General features: G+C 44.2%; 1 protein-coding gene across 2 annotated transcripts in view; it reads right to left on the bottom strand.

Annotated features, from left to right (window-relative positions):
* Nucleotides 1-9,047, bottom strand: part of ENPP2 (ectonucleotide pyrophosphatase/phosphodiesterase 2) — a 107,146-nt gene extending 98,099 nt beyond the window's left edge. Inside the window, exon 1 of one of the 2 annotated variants that reach the window (XM_032610575.1) lies at nt 8,811-9,047. In XM_032610575.1, the coding sequence (XP_032466466.1) occupies nt 8,811-8,831 (21 nt within the window). In that variant the 5' untranslated portion in view covers nt 8,832-9,047. Of the gene's footprint in view, nt 1-4,452; nt 4,501-8,810 lie in introns of those variants that run through there. The other variant, XM_032610577.1, reaches the window with a different exon arrangement.
* Nucleotides 9,048-20,364: the final 11,317 nt, after the last annotated feature.

The raw sequence follows: 20,364 nt of genomic DNA on the forward strand, positions 1-20,364 counted from the left end.
ATAAATAAATTTTTTTTAAAAATCACCCTCAACGAGGCTGGTGAGCATCATCCATCCCACTGAGGGCTTGAATCGAACAAAAAGATGGAGGAAGAGTGAATTTTCTCTCTTTGCTTGAGTTGGGACATCCATCTCCTTCTGCCCTCAGTATCAGTGCTCCTGATTCTTAAACCTTTGGACTCAGACTGGGACTTACACCACTAACCCACAATTCTTTGGACTCAAAGTGAATTACACCACCAGTTTTCCTGGTTCTCCAGCTTACAGACAACACAGCAATGGTCTTCTCAGCCTCCATACTCGTGTGAGCCAATTCCTATTATAAATCTCTCTCTCTCTATCTCTCTCTCTCTCTCTCTCTCTCTCTCTATATATATATATATATATATATACATATATCTATATATAGATATATGTACATAGTTGACCCTTGGACAACTCAAGGTTGGGTGCTGACCCTCAGAGCAGTCGAAAACCCGTGTATAACTTGATAGTCGGCCTTCTGTACCCACAGTTCCGCACCTATGGATTCAACCAACCTCAGACTGAGTAGAAATGTAGTACATATTTATTGAAAAATCTACGTATAAGTGGACCCACACAGTTCAAACCTGTGCTGTTCAAGGGTCAAGTGTATATCCTATTGATCCTGTTTCTCTGGAGAACTCTGACTAATATGGAACTTATCTCCAAATAAGATCGCATTTAAAGGTATTGGGGGTTAGGACTTCAAGGAGTGGCAGATAGATACAAATCAACCCATGACAAGATCTTTCATTTATTTTGTTAAAAAGTCACCAAACTGATTCACAGTGTTTCCCAACCAAGGCCTGCTTCTCAGATGAAACATTTCACTCTACAGTGGAGACCTACCTGCTCCTTGAGTGTCTAAGAAGATGAATTATTTACTTTAGAATAAAGATCTAAGGCCATGGCCACATATCTCCTCCAGACACCAGAACATTAGGCAGTGTCTCTCTTTTCAGAGAATTCTCTTTATCCTGCAACATACATGTCATCACTTTTCCTTATATTTAGCTTGGAAACAAAAATTTTTCACCCTGATACAGTCACTGAAGTTTTTAGATTTCAAACTCAATTCATGCCTGGAGGGGTGCGATGAGGAGGGTGGGAGGGAGGGAGACGCAAGAGGGAAGAGATATGGGGACATATGTATATATATAACTGATTCACTTTGTTATAAAGCAGAAACGAATACAGCATTGTAAAGCAATTATACTCCAATAAAGATGTTAAAAAAAAAGAAATGTATTCACTTGTTATCTCTCACTTCTGCATCAAGCCCACAGATTGTTGATACCTTTTCAAATCAGATACCTTCATGAAATTAGAGAATTAATAAGTGGAGACACACACATACGCATGCACATAATATTCATATATAATAGATTTATATAACAGAATAATAGTGAAGTTTTTAAAGTAAAATTAGACCTTTTTTAAACTCATGCTTTCTTAGCAACTCAATATCAGATTTTGGTCAACTATCTTGCAATTTTAGAAAATGTAAATGTCCCATACAGATGGATATATGGGTACATGGATGTATGTCTCAGAGGGTCATCAAAGCATTATTTGTAACATCAAAAGATAGAAACAACCTGATGTCCACCAGAAGTTAGTTAAACAAAGCATGAGACAGCTACAGAATGGAACACAATTCACCACCCCCCAAAGACCACGTTTTTGAAAAATATATAATGACATGGGGTAACACACTTGGTATGTTTTAGTGAAAAGCAGGTTACAGAAGGATATGCATGGTTCCAATTTTAAGACTACATGTGCATAAAAGAATATAGAAGGGATATTCACATGCTTATCTATAGGTGCTACGATTGTAGACAATTCTTTGTTTCTTCCTGGTGCTTTCCTTAATTTAAACTTTTTCTACAAAATGCATGAATCACTTTAAAAATGAAAATGTGACTTTTTCTAATAAATGGGAATTTCCTTCTGAAACGTTACTGCCTTACACATTGTACCATTCATATCACTGGCTGACTATTTTTCACAGATCTTAGTACTGGGCTTCTAGGGGATAATAGAGGGAGATCAAATATTTATAAAAATAATTATGTACTTAGCACTTTAATGCGACCCACGGTGTTATAAAAAGGCCTTGATGAAAAAGTATATTCTCAATGAAGTATGCGGAATGCACAGAGGAGGAGTATTCCTGACATAGGAAACGGCCTAAGTAAACAAACATGCAGCAAAATGCCAGGTTTCCTCTGCGAGTAACAAAAACTTCAGTATGAGTTGTTTGTAAGGTTTCTAACAGAATGCCAGGGCATGAGGCAGGAACATTAAGTCAAGGGATGGATGATCATAAAATTTATTGTTCAAACTAGGACCTTTTGAGAGTGAACATTGAGTGCTCATAATAGCTACTAGGAGACACCAGGCATGCACTAGGATTATACAGGGAAACCAGGACCTAAGACTTCCCTACAAAGGGCTGGGTCACAGTGAGCCTTAAATGCCAGCTTAAGTAAGATATTTGAACTTCATACACAGTCTTGGAATCCTGGGGTTGAAAGGAAATGTCAATGCCCTCCAGCTTGGCCACCCCATCCCTGCCTGTCCAAATTTTCCAAGCATATTTATCAAGCCTTTGTTTAAATATCTCTGTGACAAAGAATGCATTGCCTTGGAACAGCTCTGTTAGAAAATTCTTCATTGTATTGAGCTGAAATTTATCTCCCTGTATCTCCCACCCATTTGGCCCAGCACTGCCATCTCAGAGAGAAAAGCACGATACTAATCTCTCTTCCCATGGAGATTGAAGGATGTAAAGACAGATACTATAGCTCTCTAGACCTTCTCCTTTGCAGGTTAAATGTCCTACAGACATCCTTCCTACAGCATCCCTGAGGTTTGTCACTATTTGCTTTTTTTTTTTTTTTTTTTTTTTTTTGGTGCAGTACGCGGGCCTCTCACTGCTGTGGTCTCTTCCGTTGCGGAGCACAGGCTCCTGACGCGCAGGCCCAGCGGCCATGGCTCACGGGCCCAGCCGCTCCGCGGCATGTGGGATCCTCCCGGACCGGGGCACAAACCCGTGTCTCCTGCATCGGCAGGCAGACCCGCAACCACTGCGCCACCAGGGAAGCCCTGTCACTATTTGCTTTGTATCTCCTAATTAGCTTTTAAAATGTTCCTCTCTTGTCATCTCCCTGCTACCATCTTTGTTGGAGCCACCATCCCTTCTTGTTTCTACTATAATAACTCCTCCTATGTCGTTTCTCTCCCTCTCTCTCTCTCTCTTTCTCTCTCCCTCATTGACCATCCCTCCAATGCTCTGTCCATATTGACCTTTCCAAAACACAAAACTGATTGTGACACTGCTTTGCTTACGACCTTCAATGGCTCCCTGTTCTTCTCAGGATCAATTACGGCTTCAGAGCATGAAGTTCTATCCCCGACCACCACTCAAGTCTCATCTCCCTCATCCCCTCTCCTCTGTGTGTGTATCCCTTCTCTCAGTTCCTTGCACAGGACTTCTGCCCTATGGAAGTTACTGTCACCTGCACTTGGAACCCTCTTCCCTATACCACCTGCGCCTTGATAAGCCCTACTCAGCTTTTGGGTTTCAATTTAAACATCACTGCCTCCGGAAAGTCTACCCCAATTCCATTAAGTCTGGATTAAAAACCCCTTCTTAAGGGGTTCCTCAGGGACCTAAGCTTCCGCTATTATACAAGTAAAACATTTAATTAAAATCACCTGCTAATTCATCTAACACCTTTGCTATATTGTGAACTCTGAGAGCAGGTCTGCTCTTTTCAGCACTGTTGTCATGTGTCTAGCACAGTGATTGGCAAATAGTATGCATGTGTGTGTGCGCACGTGTGTGTGCGCACGTGTGTGTGTGTATATATATATATATATATATATATATAAGATATATGTATGTGCTCAAAAAATGTGTTAATGTGTAGCACCCAGAACCAGGTACAATTGTTCTAAATGTGGTCTGCATAATACAGATTAGAAGGTCTATTGTTTTCCATGTGCTATACACCTTTTAATAAAACCTAACATTATTTTAGAAGAAATATCTCATGGTTGATTTATTGTCAGTTTAAATCCCTAAACCTTAACTATATGAAGCCACCACTTCTGTCTTTAACTTTCCCTCTCTGTCTTTTCTCTCTCTCTCTCTCTCTCTCTCTCTCTCTCTCTCTCTCTGTCACACACACCCAATAATTTGCAATTGATTTTTGGCTGCCATACATGATATATTTTATATCTATTTTTGCACACTGCTTCTAAAAATAAAAAGTCAAAGTATGCTACAACTAATTGATAACTTCTGGACTCCTAATCCTTATGCCTTTTCTCTGAGCAAATGTGATCAGTGTGCTATGCCTTCATGGATGTTAAGAATATTGAATAAAACAGTAATGAAGATGGACCCCAGTAGCATACCATCCTAAAGACGTCCATCTGTCAATCAGCTATTCTTTAGTAAACGCATCCAGTCATTAATCCGGCCCACGTGCATGCTTCTAATCCAGAAGAATATCACAGGATCTGGGCCCTTCCTAAAACCAAGGTTTTTGAATTGATTAATGTTAAGTGAGTATAACCATGTTCCAGGTATTTTCACAAACTTTATTTTAGTCACCACTTCCAACACTTATTATCCTTTTTAATAGATGATAAAACTATCATTCAGAGAGAAAGTCACACAACTAGCAAGTGCCAAAACAGGGACATGAGCCCAAGTCCTGTGACTCCAAACTCAATACCACACATTACACTGAGATCCTCTAAAAGAGAAAATATGCATTATTGGACTTATGTGGGCTCCTATTAATCACCACCTACTCTCCCAAATATCTGTTGAATGAATGAATTCTTTTTTTTTTTAAGATGTTGGGGGTAGGAGTTTATTAATTTATTTATTTTTGCTGTGTTGGGTCTTCGTTTCTGTACGAGGGCTTTCTCTTGTTGTGGCGAGCGGGGGCCACTCTTCATCGCGGTGCGGAGGCCTCTCACTGTCACGGCCTCTCCTGTCGCGGAGCACAGGCTCCAGACGCGCAGGCTCAGTAGTTGTGGCGCATGGGCTTAGTTGCTCCGTGGCATGTGGGATCTTCCCAGACCAGGGCTCGAACCCATGTCCCCTGCATTAGCAGGCAGATTCTCAACCACTAGGCCACCAGGGAAGCCCTGAATGAATTCTTTGATTCAAGGTTCTTAACCCGAGGTTCATGACAACACAAGGGGTTCCAAGAGTAGGCTTGTACGAACCTCCTGAAAGCTTATGGAAAGTGCCATGTTTGTATATTGTGCATTTTTTCTGAGAAGAGTAACGTACATTTGAGTATCACAAGGACTGTGGCTCCAAACAAGAATAATCTGAAGTTTAAATAACTCTCTTCATCATCATTCACCTCTGTCTAGAGTTTCAAGTGCACAAATTTCTTTAGAAAATCAAACTGAATGTTTTCATCTCCATCACTCTCTAGCAGCTCTTAGAGATCTCACGTGTTGGTCCCTTCTGAGCCTTCCTTCTGGTATCAGAAGATGCCAGCTTGTATCTTTGATATCAGCTTGTCAAAAGGCTCTCTTACAAGTCCACCTAGCTTGGTCTTCAACCTCTTCCTGGGCCAGGTACTATACTGAAAACGGTTCCTTCGCTTTCACAAAGCCAAAGCAGAATTGAAAACAGCTTTTTGTGCAGCTTTTCCCAGCCTTGGGCAAGGTTGGGATAGATGTGGACAGCAGTAGGAGAAAGCCACTGAGATGTGGATGGGAGAGGGAGCTGGTAGATCTGGAGAGTTGGGGGATTATCTTAAGTACCCAGAAAGTCTACACCCTTCTTCTGTTAAATAATTGGAAGACTACACCTTTTCCTGATAATCAGGGTTGACTTTCATTCTTTACCATGTTGTACTATACATTGTATCTCTTTCATCTTATTCAATGCCTGGAGATCATAGTCATTGACAAGAATTGTACAAGAATTCCCACAAATTTACTGAGCTTCCTCATTGGGTCCAGGCTATAGGCTCGAAGTATGCTCAGACAAATAGAGCTGACGCCAGCCCTCAAGGAGTCTACAGACCAGTGGAGGACAGACAAGTAAATAGATACTTGCAATAAAGAATGGTAAATGCTCTGATAGAAGGAACAGAGGAAGCTCTGGGAAAAAAGGGGAGAGCCACCCACCCATTCTGGAGGATGAGGGGCGGTCTCCAAGAGAAAGTGGCTCTCAGCTGAGTCCTTAGGGAAAAAGAGAAGTTAGATCTAAGGGAAGGACAAAGAGGAAAGTCATGGTTAGCAAATAGTTTGATATGCATAAATTTGCATACAACATGCATAAAGTGTGTATTAAAATGTGCATAATATGTGTAGAGGGAGTGACTGATGAGAGATAAAAGGGAAGAGAAAGGCAAGTCCCAGAGAACCTGTGTACATCAACATTATTCTCAAAAGGAAAAAAATAGAAATCCACGGCAGACTTTTCAAAAAAGATCGGCATCATCATATTGCATTTTAGGAAGACCATTTGATACAGTATGGTGACAAGACAGGGGGCATGGGGATGGGTAGTAGTGGCCTCAAATGAGACTAGCAGAAAGTTGTGACCAGAATCAAATTTGGGGTGGTACTGACTTACACTAAAACAGTGGAAGGTATGTGTATGAAATGCATTAAGCAGGGAGAGCAGATAGGACTAGGTGTCATGAATGAAAGAGAGGAATGATGATTCTGTCTAGGATGATTCTGTCATGTCTGGCTTGGACAACTAGGGATGCCATTTGAGCACTGGAGAACAGAAAAGGAGGAGCAGGCCTGGGAGAGAATGACAGAAGACAAATTCAATTCCAACATGTTGATTTTAAGGTGCTCCATGGAGATGCACCTTAAAGTGGAGATGCTCCTTAAAGTGGAGATCCTCTATAGAAAAGGTTGGTATTTAGGAGAAATATCTGGATAGGCTATAGATTTGTATGTAGTGGGTGAACCCATGGGGGTGGAAGAGGTTTCCTAGGGAGACTACTGGATGGAAAGGGAAGAGAGTCAAGGAACACAGGGGCACACCAATGCCGATGAAGGGAAGACCTTTAGAGGCATTAAATGAAACTCAGAAGGTCAGAGGGAAACCAGGGAAGTGTGGTATCAAAGAATCCAGGACAGAGTTTAAAAAAAAGAAAGAAAGAGAGGGATGGGGGCGGGGGGATGGCCAACAGTTCAAAATGACACAGAGAAGACTTGGGGGAGGTTGAACACAACACACTCTCTGGTTTAGCTCCCAAGAGGTCTCTGGTGGCCCTGGCCAAGGTTTGTCTTCAGAAGGGAGGGCAGAAGCCATTGACTGTGGATGAGCAAGTTACTGGGTAGTGGGGGCATTGAGATGGTGAATGTCACCCACTCGTTCAAGAAGTTTGGTGGGGCAGACTTCCCTGGTGGCTCAGTGGTTAAGAATCCGCCTGCCAAAGCAGGGGACACCGGTTCAAGCCCGGGTCCGCGAAGATCCCACATGCCGCAGAGCAACTATTGAGCCTGTGGTCTAGAGCCTGCGAACCACAGCTACTGAAGCCCGCATCGCGGGCACCGCGACAAAGAGTAGCCCCGGCTCGCTGCAACTAGAGAAATCCTGAGTGCAGCAACCAAGACCCAACGCAGCCAAAAATTAAATAAATTTATTTATTTAAATAAAAAACGTTTGGTGGGAAGGTAAAGGAGGAAAAAAAATTTCAGCTAGAGAGGAAGTGCAGAAACTCAACAAACATCGATTGACTGAAGTGAGGAAGACGTCCTATTCCCGGCAGACCCGGCTGGGTGAAAAATTCATAAACAAACGACAGAACCGGCTTCCCTCTCTGCGTCCTGCTGAGCGCTAGAAAGGCTTTTGTTTTCATTGTCTTTATCAGTGAGAAGCGGCTCGGTTCGGGGCTGAACCTGTTAAAATGAAACCAGAGTGTGTAGCAGGACAGCCATCGAAAGCCTTGGACCCACCGCTCGCACCTGAACGCCGGCTGTACACGCTGCCCCTTCCGACCCTCCCCACCTGCCGTATTTGCCCTGCGAGATTTCCGAGTCCGGATCAGAAGCACCCCTGCTCGGCTGAGACTCCGGGTTCCCTCAACTCTTCTCCAAAACCGAGCCAGATTCATCTGAAAGTCAGCTTGTTCAAATAGTGAAGTACAAAGGGCCGAGGGGGCTGGCTGTGCCGCCGCCGGCTGCGTGCACGCCGGGCAACACCTTCCCTTTGTGGAGCCCCCGAGGGGACCCGGCCATGTGGAACGGGCTCCCTCCATCTGCGATATGTCTGTTGCCTTTGGAGTCAAGTGTAGGATCCCACAGCACAATACAGAAGCAGATGACTTTAAAAATCCCTATCCTCCCCGCAAAGCCCTGGTCCAACAGGTAATCCACCAAACGCCGAGCCCTCTCGCGGCCCCGGAGGACAGAGCTCCCCGAACCCCGAGACCCGCTGCGCCCAGGGGAGCTCCCACTGGCACAGGTTCCAGCCGCGGTGACTGGAGACTCGTCCACGGCCCCTCTCTGCAGGGACTACCGGCTGGGTTTCCAGAAACGAGACACATATTTACAAACCCAAACATTCCCTGGCAACCAAAGCTCGAAATGAGTTCCGCTCTGCGTCTCGCGCGCCTGGAAATCGCTGCAGCTGAGTGCACGGGAACGCAGCCCAACGGGGACCGCTTTCCGGCACATCCGGAGGCCCTTTGCAAGGTTTCTCGGCTGACAGAACAGCAGCTGGGACCCGGGAGCCCAAGCAATGGAGGACGGGGAGAGGGAGGCGCCTACCGTACCCGCTCGGCGCGGCGGCTCATTGCTGCGGCCGTCTGGGCGCCTGCTCCGGCCCGGGCGCTGCGGACGCGGCCTCTGCTGTGAGCTCTGCCCCGGGACGGCTGCCTCGGGCTGCTCTTGTTTGCACTGGGCCGTTTGCTTTTGGGATTTCTCCAATGCAGATGTAGTCAGGGGGCCGCTGTCCCGGGGGACAATGATTCCATTGGAAGCTGGCCTTTGACAAGACTCACACATGACCTTTGACTAAAATGGCTTTGGGGAAGGAAAGTGACCGGAGGCTGAAGACCGGGCATCCAGGGCAGCCGTCCGCATTCCCACCCCCAACAGTGCCAAGTTAATTTTTCATCCCGTAATCTTTCAAGGAGAGTCTCTGTGAGGTTTGATTTGCCATTTCTCCCTCATTCTGCCGGATTCTTTATCCGGGGTTTCCGAAAGGATTTTGCTGCCGAAGTTTCCTGCCGTGTTGTTGATGAGTTCCCTGAATTAGCATTCCCAGGTTAAACGCGAGCAGTATATTGTATAAATTCCTCTAACACTCTGGAAAATAATACCCCCATTTTTCCCCCTAAAGCATGCTACAATTGACAAAGGGCTTGTGATCTCATGCTGTCACTTGGCCTCCCAAACAATGCCAGGAAGACTCTCCTATTACTACCATTTTACACATAAAGAAAAAAAGCTCCAGAAAAATAAGATCTTTGCCCAATCACCCAACCAGAAAGTGAAATCTGAGTCTTCTCAATCACATGCTGTCCGCACCCACAAACCACCCACCTCCCTGCTGGGTGACCCACCCCAGTAACTTAATTATAACACGTAAGCCCATGTCATAATGCATAATATACAGCAAGAGTAACTATAGAACATTTTAATGTTTGGATTATGAAAGTGTTTTAAAATAATAGCTGTTTTGGTTAAGGATATCCACAGATATCTTGAGTTCATTGAGCATGTTTCTTTACGGTCTAATTTTTTCTCTTTACCAGCTGCTAAAAGAATGCTATAGGAACCAGACTGGCAACTCTGAGGGGCTGGTACAAGCCTAGGGATTCCTGAAGCTGCTACGAGAGTCTGTCACTAGTCATGACCAGAGCCTTTTTCCCTCCTTTTTCTGGGTCCTTCCAGATGGCAAAATGCTAAATAGAAGGGGAAGAGGCTGTGGGATTGTAAAGAAAGCCCCCATGAACAAGGAGTCAGCGTCCCAGAATTTTAGTGTGAAGAGGAGAGCTGTGATGGGGGTCTGCGGAGATGCTCTAGAGATGTCTGGTCTGGCAAATGGCATCACCCACATTTTTTCATGATACTCACACTCAGCCTGGCAGGACTGGAAGGAGTCAGCCAGGAGGAGAAGAGGAAGAAGCACATCACTGACTCATACAACATCATGTCCAAAAGCTGTCCTGATGCCTTTGGCAAACTGAAAATAGTTCCTGCAGACAAGAGCAGAGGGTGTGGGAGGCTGTGTCTAGAGAGGAGGGTGTGGGTTTGGACTCTGACCAGCCTCCTGTGTCACCTGAGGGAATTTGGACTTCATCCTGCGGAGCCCAATGGGTTAATATAACTGGCTCCGGGTTACCAGCTCATAAGAAAAGGATGCAGGAGTCCTATGCTGTTCTACAGCAAGAAAAATATATCTATCAACCTGGCTTGGTGGTTATGGGAATCGGCTTCATCAGACAGATGCAGTTTCTTCTTCCTAGCTACAAAAATGTGACCGGGCTTCCCTGGTGGCGCAGTGGTTGAGAGTCCGCCTGCCGATGTAGGGGACACGGGTTCGTGCCCCGATCCGGGAAGATCCCACATGCCGCGGAGCAGCTGGGCCCGTGAGCTATGGCCGAAAAAAAAAAAAAAGCGAGCAATATATTTAACCTCAGTAAGCCTCAGTTTTCTCAACACTGAAATGGGGATTATGGTACATGCTATGAGAATTAAATGAAATTATGTAGGTAAAACCCCTTGCCTTTCTTCTGACATACAGTCGTGCTCAGCAACAGGTAGCTACTGTTGTCTTTTAAAGTATTGATGCTTTAATGTGTACAGCAGCTACCATGGAATAGGAACTCCCTTCCTTCCAGCTCATTCCCTTCTCCCATTATACATTTTTGGCTTTTGACTCATTAGAGCTTGTCCTTTATTCTTTCCACTTTGTTCCCCCTTCTCGACATTACTTCCTTCCTTTATGTCCCAGTCTAGACTTTAATGTCGGTTTCGATCTTACTCTCCTTCCACCTCAGTTTGTTCATTTCCTGGTCCAACCGCTGCCATATACCATCTGCAAAACCCTCAGCCGCGATGTAACGGTCTGCTAGAGCTACACAGCATCACACACCGTGTCCACTGGCACCACCACCTATGTGTGCTCTGCAGCCTAGGTGCCGGGTCCAGCACCACTGTATTCCTTATGAGTGTCCCTGGTCAGCCCACCTCTTCACTTCCACAAAGTCACTCTTCCCACCCCTGGAGAACCCGGACCCCACTCCCAGCTGACTTTCAGCAAACGACCTCCACTCCCCCAGCAAAGGGCACAAGGGCTATCAGGAGGGAACTCTGCTTCCTGTCCTTGCACCAGAAAACTTATTTCCAGTCTCCACACCTTGCCTCCCACTTTCGAAGTGGCCCTCCTTCTGTGTGCTATGGAATCCCTCTTTTCCCATGTCTTCTGGAACATTCTTTCATCAGCCATCCCTCTATCTTTCAGTTTCTTCTTTACTGATTTCACTAGTTCATTTATTCATCAGACATTTATACATTACATGTATAAATCACATGACAGTCAGCATCTTTGATTCTGGGAATACAAGAATAAATAAAATATCACAGGGGCTTCCCTGGTGGCGCAGTGGTTGAGAGTCCGCCTGCCAATGCAGGGGACACGGGTTCGTGTCCCGGTCTGGGAGGGTCCCACATGCCGCGGAGCAGCTGGGCCCATGAGCCATGGCCGCTGAGCCTGCGCGTCCGGAGCCTGTGCTCTGCAACAGGAGAGACCACAACAGTGAGAGGCCCGCATACCGCAAAAAAAAAAAAAAAAAAAATCACAGTCGCTAAACATATTCAACTGTCTCTCATACAATGTACTCCGTTTTTCCTAATATGGTCTGAATACATGCCTGTTCGTTTTAACAACAATAACAACACACACACACCACATGTATCCACTGTCTAGAACATACTTCTGTGGATCTTCCAAGGTCAGTTCCTTCCTTTAGAACCAGGCTTAAAGTCACCTCCTCAAAGAGACCTTCCCTGACAGCCAATCTAGGGAACCATCCTCTCCCTCATCATCAGCTACCTGTTAGCCTTCTTTATTTCCATCACATCATTTACCCCATGTTGTAATGAGAGATTCCCTTGTTCCCTTACTTGCCTATTTCCTGCTGCTTCCACTAGTCTGAACCTTCATGAGGGCTTGGACCCATCTTTTAGTCACTGCTGTATCCCCAGTGCCCAGGGTGTACTTAATAGGCTCTCAGAAAACATTTGTTGATTGTTAAACCCCCAAGTGCCACAACCATCTTCGCCTTAATCTTTTTTTAATTTTTTATCTCCATCAGACATCCTACTGGTTTTCAACATTGACTACAATTAGAATTCCCTGAGGAGTTTTGAAAAATCCTGATGCCCAGAGCACCCGCTGGGGTAAGACCTTGGTACCAGTTTTGGTAAGCTTTCCAGGCAATTGTAAAGCCAAGCTTGAGACCACTGACCTAACCTCTGCCTGACACATGGGTGATGCTTGAGAAGGAAATGAAGGGATGAATGAATGATTCAAGGGATGGGGCCATTTCACTCCAGCTTATCCCTTAATCCTCTTCCCCTGAGTCCTCCCATTCATCATGTTATCCAGGCATGCAAACCACAAAACAAGCCCTGCACTGTCCTTGCTCCAAGCTTTCATGTAATATCAGCTCTACCAAGAGCACCCATAGAGCATCTCAGCTGTCTAAGGAGTTTCCTTGCCTCTGGACTTGCTGGTAAAATCTGGATTGGGGCTCCATACCATCTCCTCTGCCAGATCTTTCCCAGTGTCCCCAAAGGGCTCACCTTTCTCTTGCACGTGTCCCCGTTAGAGCCGTTGTGCTGCCGCCAGCAGCTGTGTTATGATTGGTTTTGACCCGGTGATCCTTTCTCCTTGTACCCCCATGTCTTGCAGACCGCCCAACCAGAGATAAATTAATGGATTACCACATTAAACAAGTTTTTAAAGAGATGCTCTATGTTTTTTTTGTTTGTTTGTTTGGGGATTTTTAACAGCCTAATTGAGCTGTAAATCACGTAACATAAAATTCCTCAATTTAAATGGTACAAGTCATGGTTTTTAGGATTTTCACAGGGTTAACTATCACCACAATCAATTCTAGAACGTTTTCATCACTCCAGGAAGAAACATTGTACCCCTTAATTATCACTCCCCATGACTCCTCAGCCCCCCAGCCCTAGATAACCACTAATCTACTTTCTGTCTCTATAGATTTGCCTCTTCTGGACATTTCATATAAATGGAGTCATACACTACTTGTTTTCTGTGTGTGTGTGATAGGCATTTACTTCCACATTTGAAGACTTATTTGGCCGCAGGATCCCTCTCATTTTGAGTCGATGTGGCAGATTATGGACTCTGTAGAGAGATCTTGGAGGACAAACCAAAGCAGTATTTCTTAAACCACATTACACAGCAACCTGGTAAATTACCAAATTCCTGAGCTGGGGGAAGGAGGATACAGGGATTAGCTACACCTGCTACCGCAGAAGAAAGGGAGAGCGGATGGATTCCCGGATGGCTCAGCTCTGCCACACCAGTCCTGTCACAGCCAGGCCACTGGGACAGGACCTCCTGCACCAGAAGGACGCCACATCGAGGACAAACTGCCTGGATCAGACTCTAGCTTTGCCACATGTTAGCTGTTACTCTTCATTCCCAGCTACCTCATTTCTAAAAAGAGGATAAAAACAACCCTACCTTATAAGCACCCATCATAGGACCGTGATAAAGATTAAATGAGGGGATGCATAGCACAGCACTTGGGCCATTTTAGGTGCCTGAGAAATATTTATGGTGTGGTACTTGTCGATGTTTGACTACAGCTGTTTTCATATTGTTCTCCTAAGTAAAATTTAATATGGGAAGAGGGTTCTGCTGCTTTACAAAATAATTCAAACCGTTATTCTGGGGAAATTTCACACACCATGCAGATACCCACTGCCAGATGGTCGTCTGTGTTTTGCTTGATGACAGTAGGGACAGTGGCAAGATGTAGCTGAAGCCAAAGAGTACTTGTCAATGGAAAGTTGGAGGGAGGAGACGGATTAGGTCCATTCCTGGCATAAAAAGCCGATGGAGAGAACCTACTTCTTCCCACCAAATGCTCATCAGTGCCATTAGCAGGCAGAGGATGTAGGCTAAATGGACCCTGTGTCTTGTCTTGTTTATCTGCACTCCTCTCCAGCAATTTCTTTACTTTCCTTGTACTATTATGTGTCAGCCCTGCCTCTGGCATCCTCTGCTAAGCCCTCCTACGGTGTCTCTTAGGTACATCTTAATTCAACATGTAGGTAGCTACAAACAACAAATGCTGGAGAGGGTGTGGAGAAAAGAACCCGCTTGCACTGTTGGTGGGAATGTAAATTGATACAGCCACTATGGAGAACAGTATGGTTCTCCATAGGTTTTTTAAGTAGGTTCCTTAAAAAACTAAAAATAGAACTACCATAGGACCCAGCAATCCCACTACTGGGCATATACCCTGAGAAAACCGTAATTCAAAAAGACACATGCACCCCAATGTTCACTGCAGCACTATTTACAATAGCCAGGTCATGGAAGCAACCTAAATGCCCACCGAGAGACGAATGGATAAAGAAGATGTGGTACATATATACAATGGAATATTACTCAGCCATAAAAAGGAACGAAATCGGGCCATTTGTAGAGACGTCAATGGACCTAGAGACTGTCATACAGAGTGAAGTAAGTCAGAAAGAGAAAAACAAATATTGTACATTAACGCATATATGTGGAATCTAGAAAAATGGTACAAATGAACCAGTTTGCAAGGCAGAAATAGACACAGATGTAGAGAACAAACGTATGGACACCAAGGGGGGAAAGTGGGGTGGTGGTGGTGGGATGAATTGGGAGACTGGGATTGACATATATACACTAATATGTATAAAATAGATAACTAATCAGAACCTGCTGTATAAAAAATAAATTTAAAAAAAACCACGTAGGTGGCTGAGCCTTGGTAGGCAATCCAATGGTCAGACACATCCATCTGTAGCAAGTGGGCACAGGATCTACCCATTTTGCTATCAAGTGGTCAATTATCCTGCCAGCTCCAGGGGTGCTGTTCTTGCCTATAAGCATCCAGTGTCTATTTCGAGTTACAGAGGGTAATTCGCGGACCTTCATCTGACTTCTGCTGCTTTGAATGGCCTTTCCTGCACCTCTGGCAAACCTCAGTACAGATTCAGTTCAACTGTCTCTCTTTCTTGACTTCCTCCCCTCTGTGATCTCACAGCCCCTGTACATGCCTGTGGGGCAGAGCCTAGACAGTGTCCAGTCATCACCTGTGTGTATGACTGTGAACAACTAAAACACAAGGACCTTTTTCATTTATTTCTGTGTCTCCTATTAATAGCCCTGGGCCTAGCACACGAGGCTCGTTCCTCCAATTTTACAGATATATATTGAGAGCCTACTATGGGCTGACACTTCAAAATGCAAATATTTCAGAGAAGCACAGGAGTTTCACTTTGAAAGGAGTTTTGAGACAAGCAAATGAAGCCCAGAAAAGGTTGTGTCTTATCGTTTCTACAATGCCTGAGAAAGGAAAATATTGGGGATAGAATTCGACTCTCCTGACACCTTGTTCTTTTAAGGCAGGGATTTTTTTTTTCTCCTTTGGTTAAAATAACAGATTTTGGGGGACTTCCCTGGTGACCCAGTGGTTATGACTCCATGTTTCCACTGCAGGGGTCACAGGTCGATTCCTGGTCAGGGAACTAAGATCCCACACACCACGTGGTGAGGCCAAAAACTAAATAAATAAAATAAAAATAACAGATTTTTGAACATGGTTAGAAAACTGGAGAAAATATGAATGATTCTTTTGTTCATTAATGGTTTTTCCAGATCAAACACTAGCGCTCAAAGCACCCCTGAGTTGGTGAGGGAGGATATTAACACAGACCAGTGCAGATCTGCAGTGTGGCTAATTCCCTTACCGTCTGACTCCCTGTCCTTCTCCCACCCACCCCTGCTGGCTCACATCTCACCCACCCCAGGCCAACCAAGGGCCTGTAAAAATTTAACTTCGTGAGATTGCACAACCACGAAAGCGAAAATTGCTTTTCGGGGTAATGAATGAGATTCTTCAATTGCCTCGTGAAAATGTTTCCAATGGGAGGAAAAACAGAACAAGTTATCACAAACATCAATGTGCCCCTCAGGCTCAGGTGAGGTGATTATACAACAAAAGGTCATAGGCGATACTCATTTGGGCCAGCTTGGAGGGCAAACAGAATCTCCTGCTGTTTCTCTACCTGCTCCTTTGTTGAATGTCTATTGTTAAGAGCCCTTTTGGAGGTTATGGTTATGTTTGTTAACTTTGATTTGGTGTATGCATATGGCCATCAAATTATATCCATTAGATATGTGCAGGTTTTTTTATATCAATTACACCTCAGTAAATGTGTTTAAAAAGAAAGAAAAAGAAGCTATTTCCTCACTGAGTCAAAACCATGGTGCAGCAAATCCACTATTCTGTGTCTCTCACCAAGGTGGGCTTTTTGTAAGAAAGAGCAAGACTAGAATTCCTGCCTGGCTCCTTGAAGGCTGCTGCTGAGTTTCTCTTAACTCCTCATGTTGGCACTAACTCCAGTGAATGCCACTCCTTGAGGCCAGGCCACCATAACCTCTCACAGGGACCACTGAGAAAGTCACCTAACCACTCTCCTTGACTCCAATTTGAAGTCTTTTAACCTACCTCCATGCTGCAGCCGGATAGATCGTCCTAAAATTCCAACCTGACCTAATTCCTCTGCTTAATACACTGCAGGGTTTCCCATTGTCCCAAAGATAAAGTGTTAATTCCATAATCTAGTTTAGCGATAATCTGGTCAAGGTTGCTGCCTATAGACAAAAGTTTCTAGCTAAGGAGTCAAGTGAGCTAGAACCTGGTCCGTGTTCCACATGCCAAGCCATGAGCCCTAGCACTGGCCCATTCTGCCTAAGGCACAGGAAGGGCTGGAGATTCCCCCTGGATGACCTATCACTTCTTGCTGTAGGTGCACGTCTAATAGCCCCTATACCTGCTTCCATCCTAACCTCAGCGTTATAATCCCGCCATATTAGCATCTCAAAATTCCCCTCTGTCTTGCTTCTGTCTCTTTGCCCATGTTCTCCTCCACTTGAACTTTTCTTCAGCCTTCTCTTCACGTGGGTAAGTCACATTCTTCTTTCTTCTCTCCACTTACATATCGCCTTCCCTGACCCTCTTGGATTAGATTAGGAGCCCCCAGTATGTGTTCTCAAAGCACCATGTGTTTTTCATTACAGTGTGCTCATTCTATGGTTTTATAATTGCCTATTTATCTCTTTACTTGAGCACAGGGACTGTACCACGGTTCTTTGTAACTTTCTTGTCTAGGTATTCAATGGATATCTGTTGATTAAAGAAATGAATGAATAAATGGATGGAAGCATAAACATATTTTTAAAGAACCTTGAACTCATGTTTCCAATCAACATCACACTTTGACTAAAAGTGCTCCAAAATCTTATTACCTACTGTCCTATAATGGTCTTAAATGTATTTTTTTCTGCCTTCACAGAATGCATTTGAAAGGGTGGAACTCTAGGAATTGGGAACTCATCTTAGCTCATCCAAAATCACAGCTTTCCCATTTTACAGACTAAAAATGCCAGACTTCTTTCTTTGTAGCCTTGATGGATGTTTCCAAATGAAAAGATGCTGGTCTTTCCAAGGTGTCTTCAACTCATGGGCCTGTCCACCTTCCCCCAACATGGCACCCAGGGCAACACAGTGGAAGGCCTTGAATATTTTCATGAGGAGTTTTGCATTCATCCTGCGGGTAAGAGGGAGTTCATGAAGAGTTTTAAACAAGGGGGTGTCATATTCATTTTTGCGTCTTGAGCAATTGCTCTAGAAGGGGTAAGGAAGATGAGAGCCTGTGGGCAGGGAAGTGAGAATGAAAGCCACTGGAATATTCTGGCAAGAGATGATGAAAGCCTGGACCTTGATCATGGCAATGGAGATAAGGATGCAAATTTTTTTTTAGAAATTGAGGAGGAGAAAATCACTTGGACTTGATTAAATATGGTAATAAGAGAGGGAGAAGAATCAGGAAAGATCCTAGGATTTCTAGCTTCAGCAACTGGGTCACTGGTGGTATCATCACCTGAGCTCAGGTCTATGAAGATAGAGAGCTCACTAAGATGCATTCAGTTTAAGTTATGGACTTTCCTAAGAAGTAAAGGTAGGAATTATCTCTGCACACACAGTTTCAGACATACCTCATACATAATAGGTGCTCAAAATGCTTCTTAACCTGAATTGAAGGTGGAGTACATCCTACATATAGAATTTTCAATAACTAATTTCAACTGTGTCTTTTGTCAAATTCCATGCAAAGACTCATCCAACCAGGCTGCTCTAATATTAACATAAATGTAAGATTTATCCATATGACAAGCTAAGAAATTTCAACCCCCTGGAAAGTATGACTAAGAAATTTTACTGCAATAATAATTTTCACTAAGTGGTGGAAGGAGTCAGGGAAAGGGATAGTTATAATAGCAACCACAAATTGGTCCAAGGGCTACACTTGGCTTTCAATTTCACTACAAATTTCAGAGAAGCCATAAAAGATTCTAGTGAAATCTGGTTGGTTGATTAGAAACATGCGAAGGAACCCCAAACAGGCACGTGTTTCACATTTCCTCCTCCAAAGTTTGCCAAGTATTAATCATCATCTTCTCTGTGTTATTCCAGAAAACATAATCACTCCAGCTGGTCTTTTGGAAGGACAGGACTGGGGTCAGGAGAGTATCCACAAATCCAGAACTTCCACAGAGGATTAGAGAGTAAACGCCACGCAGAGGGAAAGCGGCCACACGTGACTTTCCCCATCTTCCCAGACCCTGTTTCCCCAACGTGGCCCTCCATATCCCTGCCCTCAGCCCCGCCCTTGGTCACCTCCACAGCAGAAGAGAAAAGAGAGTTTGGAGATGTAGCCTCTCAAGTGAGAATACTGTTGCTTCAGCCGAACATCTCCCTCCCCAGAACACAGATTCCAGAATTGAACAGGGACAGGCTTTGGAGCCAGAAAGTCCCAAATTTGAAACCAAACTCCACCATCTACTCTGGGTAAATTATTTAACCTCTTTGAGCCTCAGATTTCTTCATTTTCAAAACGAGGATAATAAGACCTACTTTGAAAGGTGAAGAATGAATGAGGTAATTTATGTAAAACACATACGTGTGTGATATTAGCAACTGTGTCCGGACCCTTCCTGTCCCCTTCCTCCTGTATGGTGACCTGCCCAAGCAAGCATGGTGCCCAAACTGGCATTCAACACAATCCCTAATCGCGGAAGTCCCACGGGAACGAGTCAATTTTCCCAGCAACTGGAGCCCTGATCAGGTGCTCTGAAGGGGGCTCAGATTCACCTGCTCTTCCTGGGACTCACAGAGCAGCTGAGAAGACAACAAACCTAGCCTCTCTCAGATTAAAGTGCTACCAGAGCAAGGATGATGAAAAAGCTAGTTTTGCCTGGAACAGTAGGGTCAGAGCTCATAAATGAGGCATCGTTTGAACTGGGCCTTAATGGATGACTAACAATTTTCTGGGAAGGAATCAGAGACATTCATGCAAAAGGGGGAAATAAATAAAGACAATGAAGTCATGACGTGCTCAAGAAACTATAACAAGATAGGTATGGTTAGAGGAGAGGCAATGTCAGGGGAGGGTGGGCAGACCCATGAGTGAAGACATCTTAGAGAAACCAGCATCTTTGCATTTGGAAATATCCATCAATACTACAAGGAAAGAACTCTGACACTTTTAGTCTGTAAAATGGGAAAGACGTGGTTATGGATGAGCTGAGTTCCCAGCTCCTAGAGCTTCACCCTTTCAAATGCATTCTGTGAAGGCAGAAAAAAAAATACTTAAGACAAATACAAGACAGTACACAGTAAGATTTCAGAGCTGTTTCAGTCAAAATGTGATGTTCATTGGAAACATGAGTGCAAGATTTTTTTTAAAAAAAGTTTATGCATCCATCCATTCATTCATTCATTTCTTTGATCAAGAGAAATGCTGGGGAAGAACAGTATGGAGGTTCCTTAAAAAACTAAAAATAGAACCACCATATGACCCAGCAATCCCACTACTGGGTGTATACCCTGAGAAAACCATAATTCAAAAAGAGTCATGTACCACGATGTTCTTTGCAGTACTATTTACAACAGCCAGGACATGGAAGCAACCTAAGTGTCCATCGACAGATGAATGGATAAAGATGTGGCACATATA

This window comes from Phocoena sinus, chromosome 17, assembly GCF_008692025.1.
Source record: "Phocoena sinus isolate mPhoSin1 chromosome 17, mPhoSin1.pri, whole genome shotgun sequence".
NCBI lineage: Eukaryota > Metazoa > Chordata > Mammalia > Artiodactyla > Phocoenidae > Phocoena > Phocoena sinus.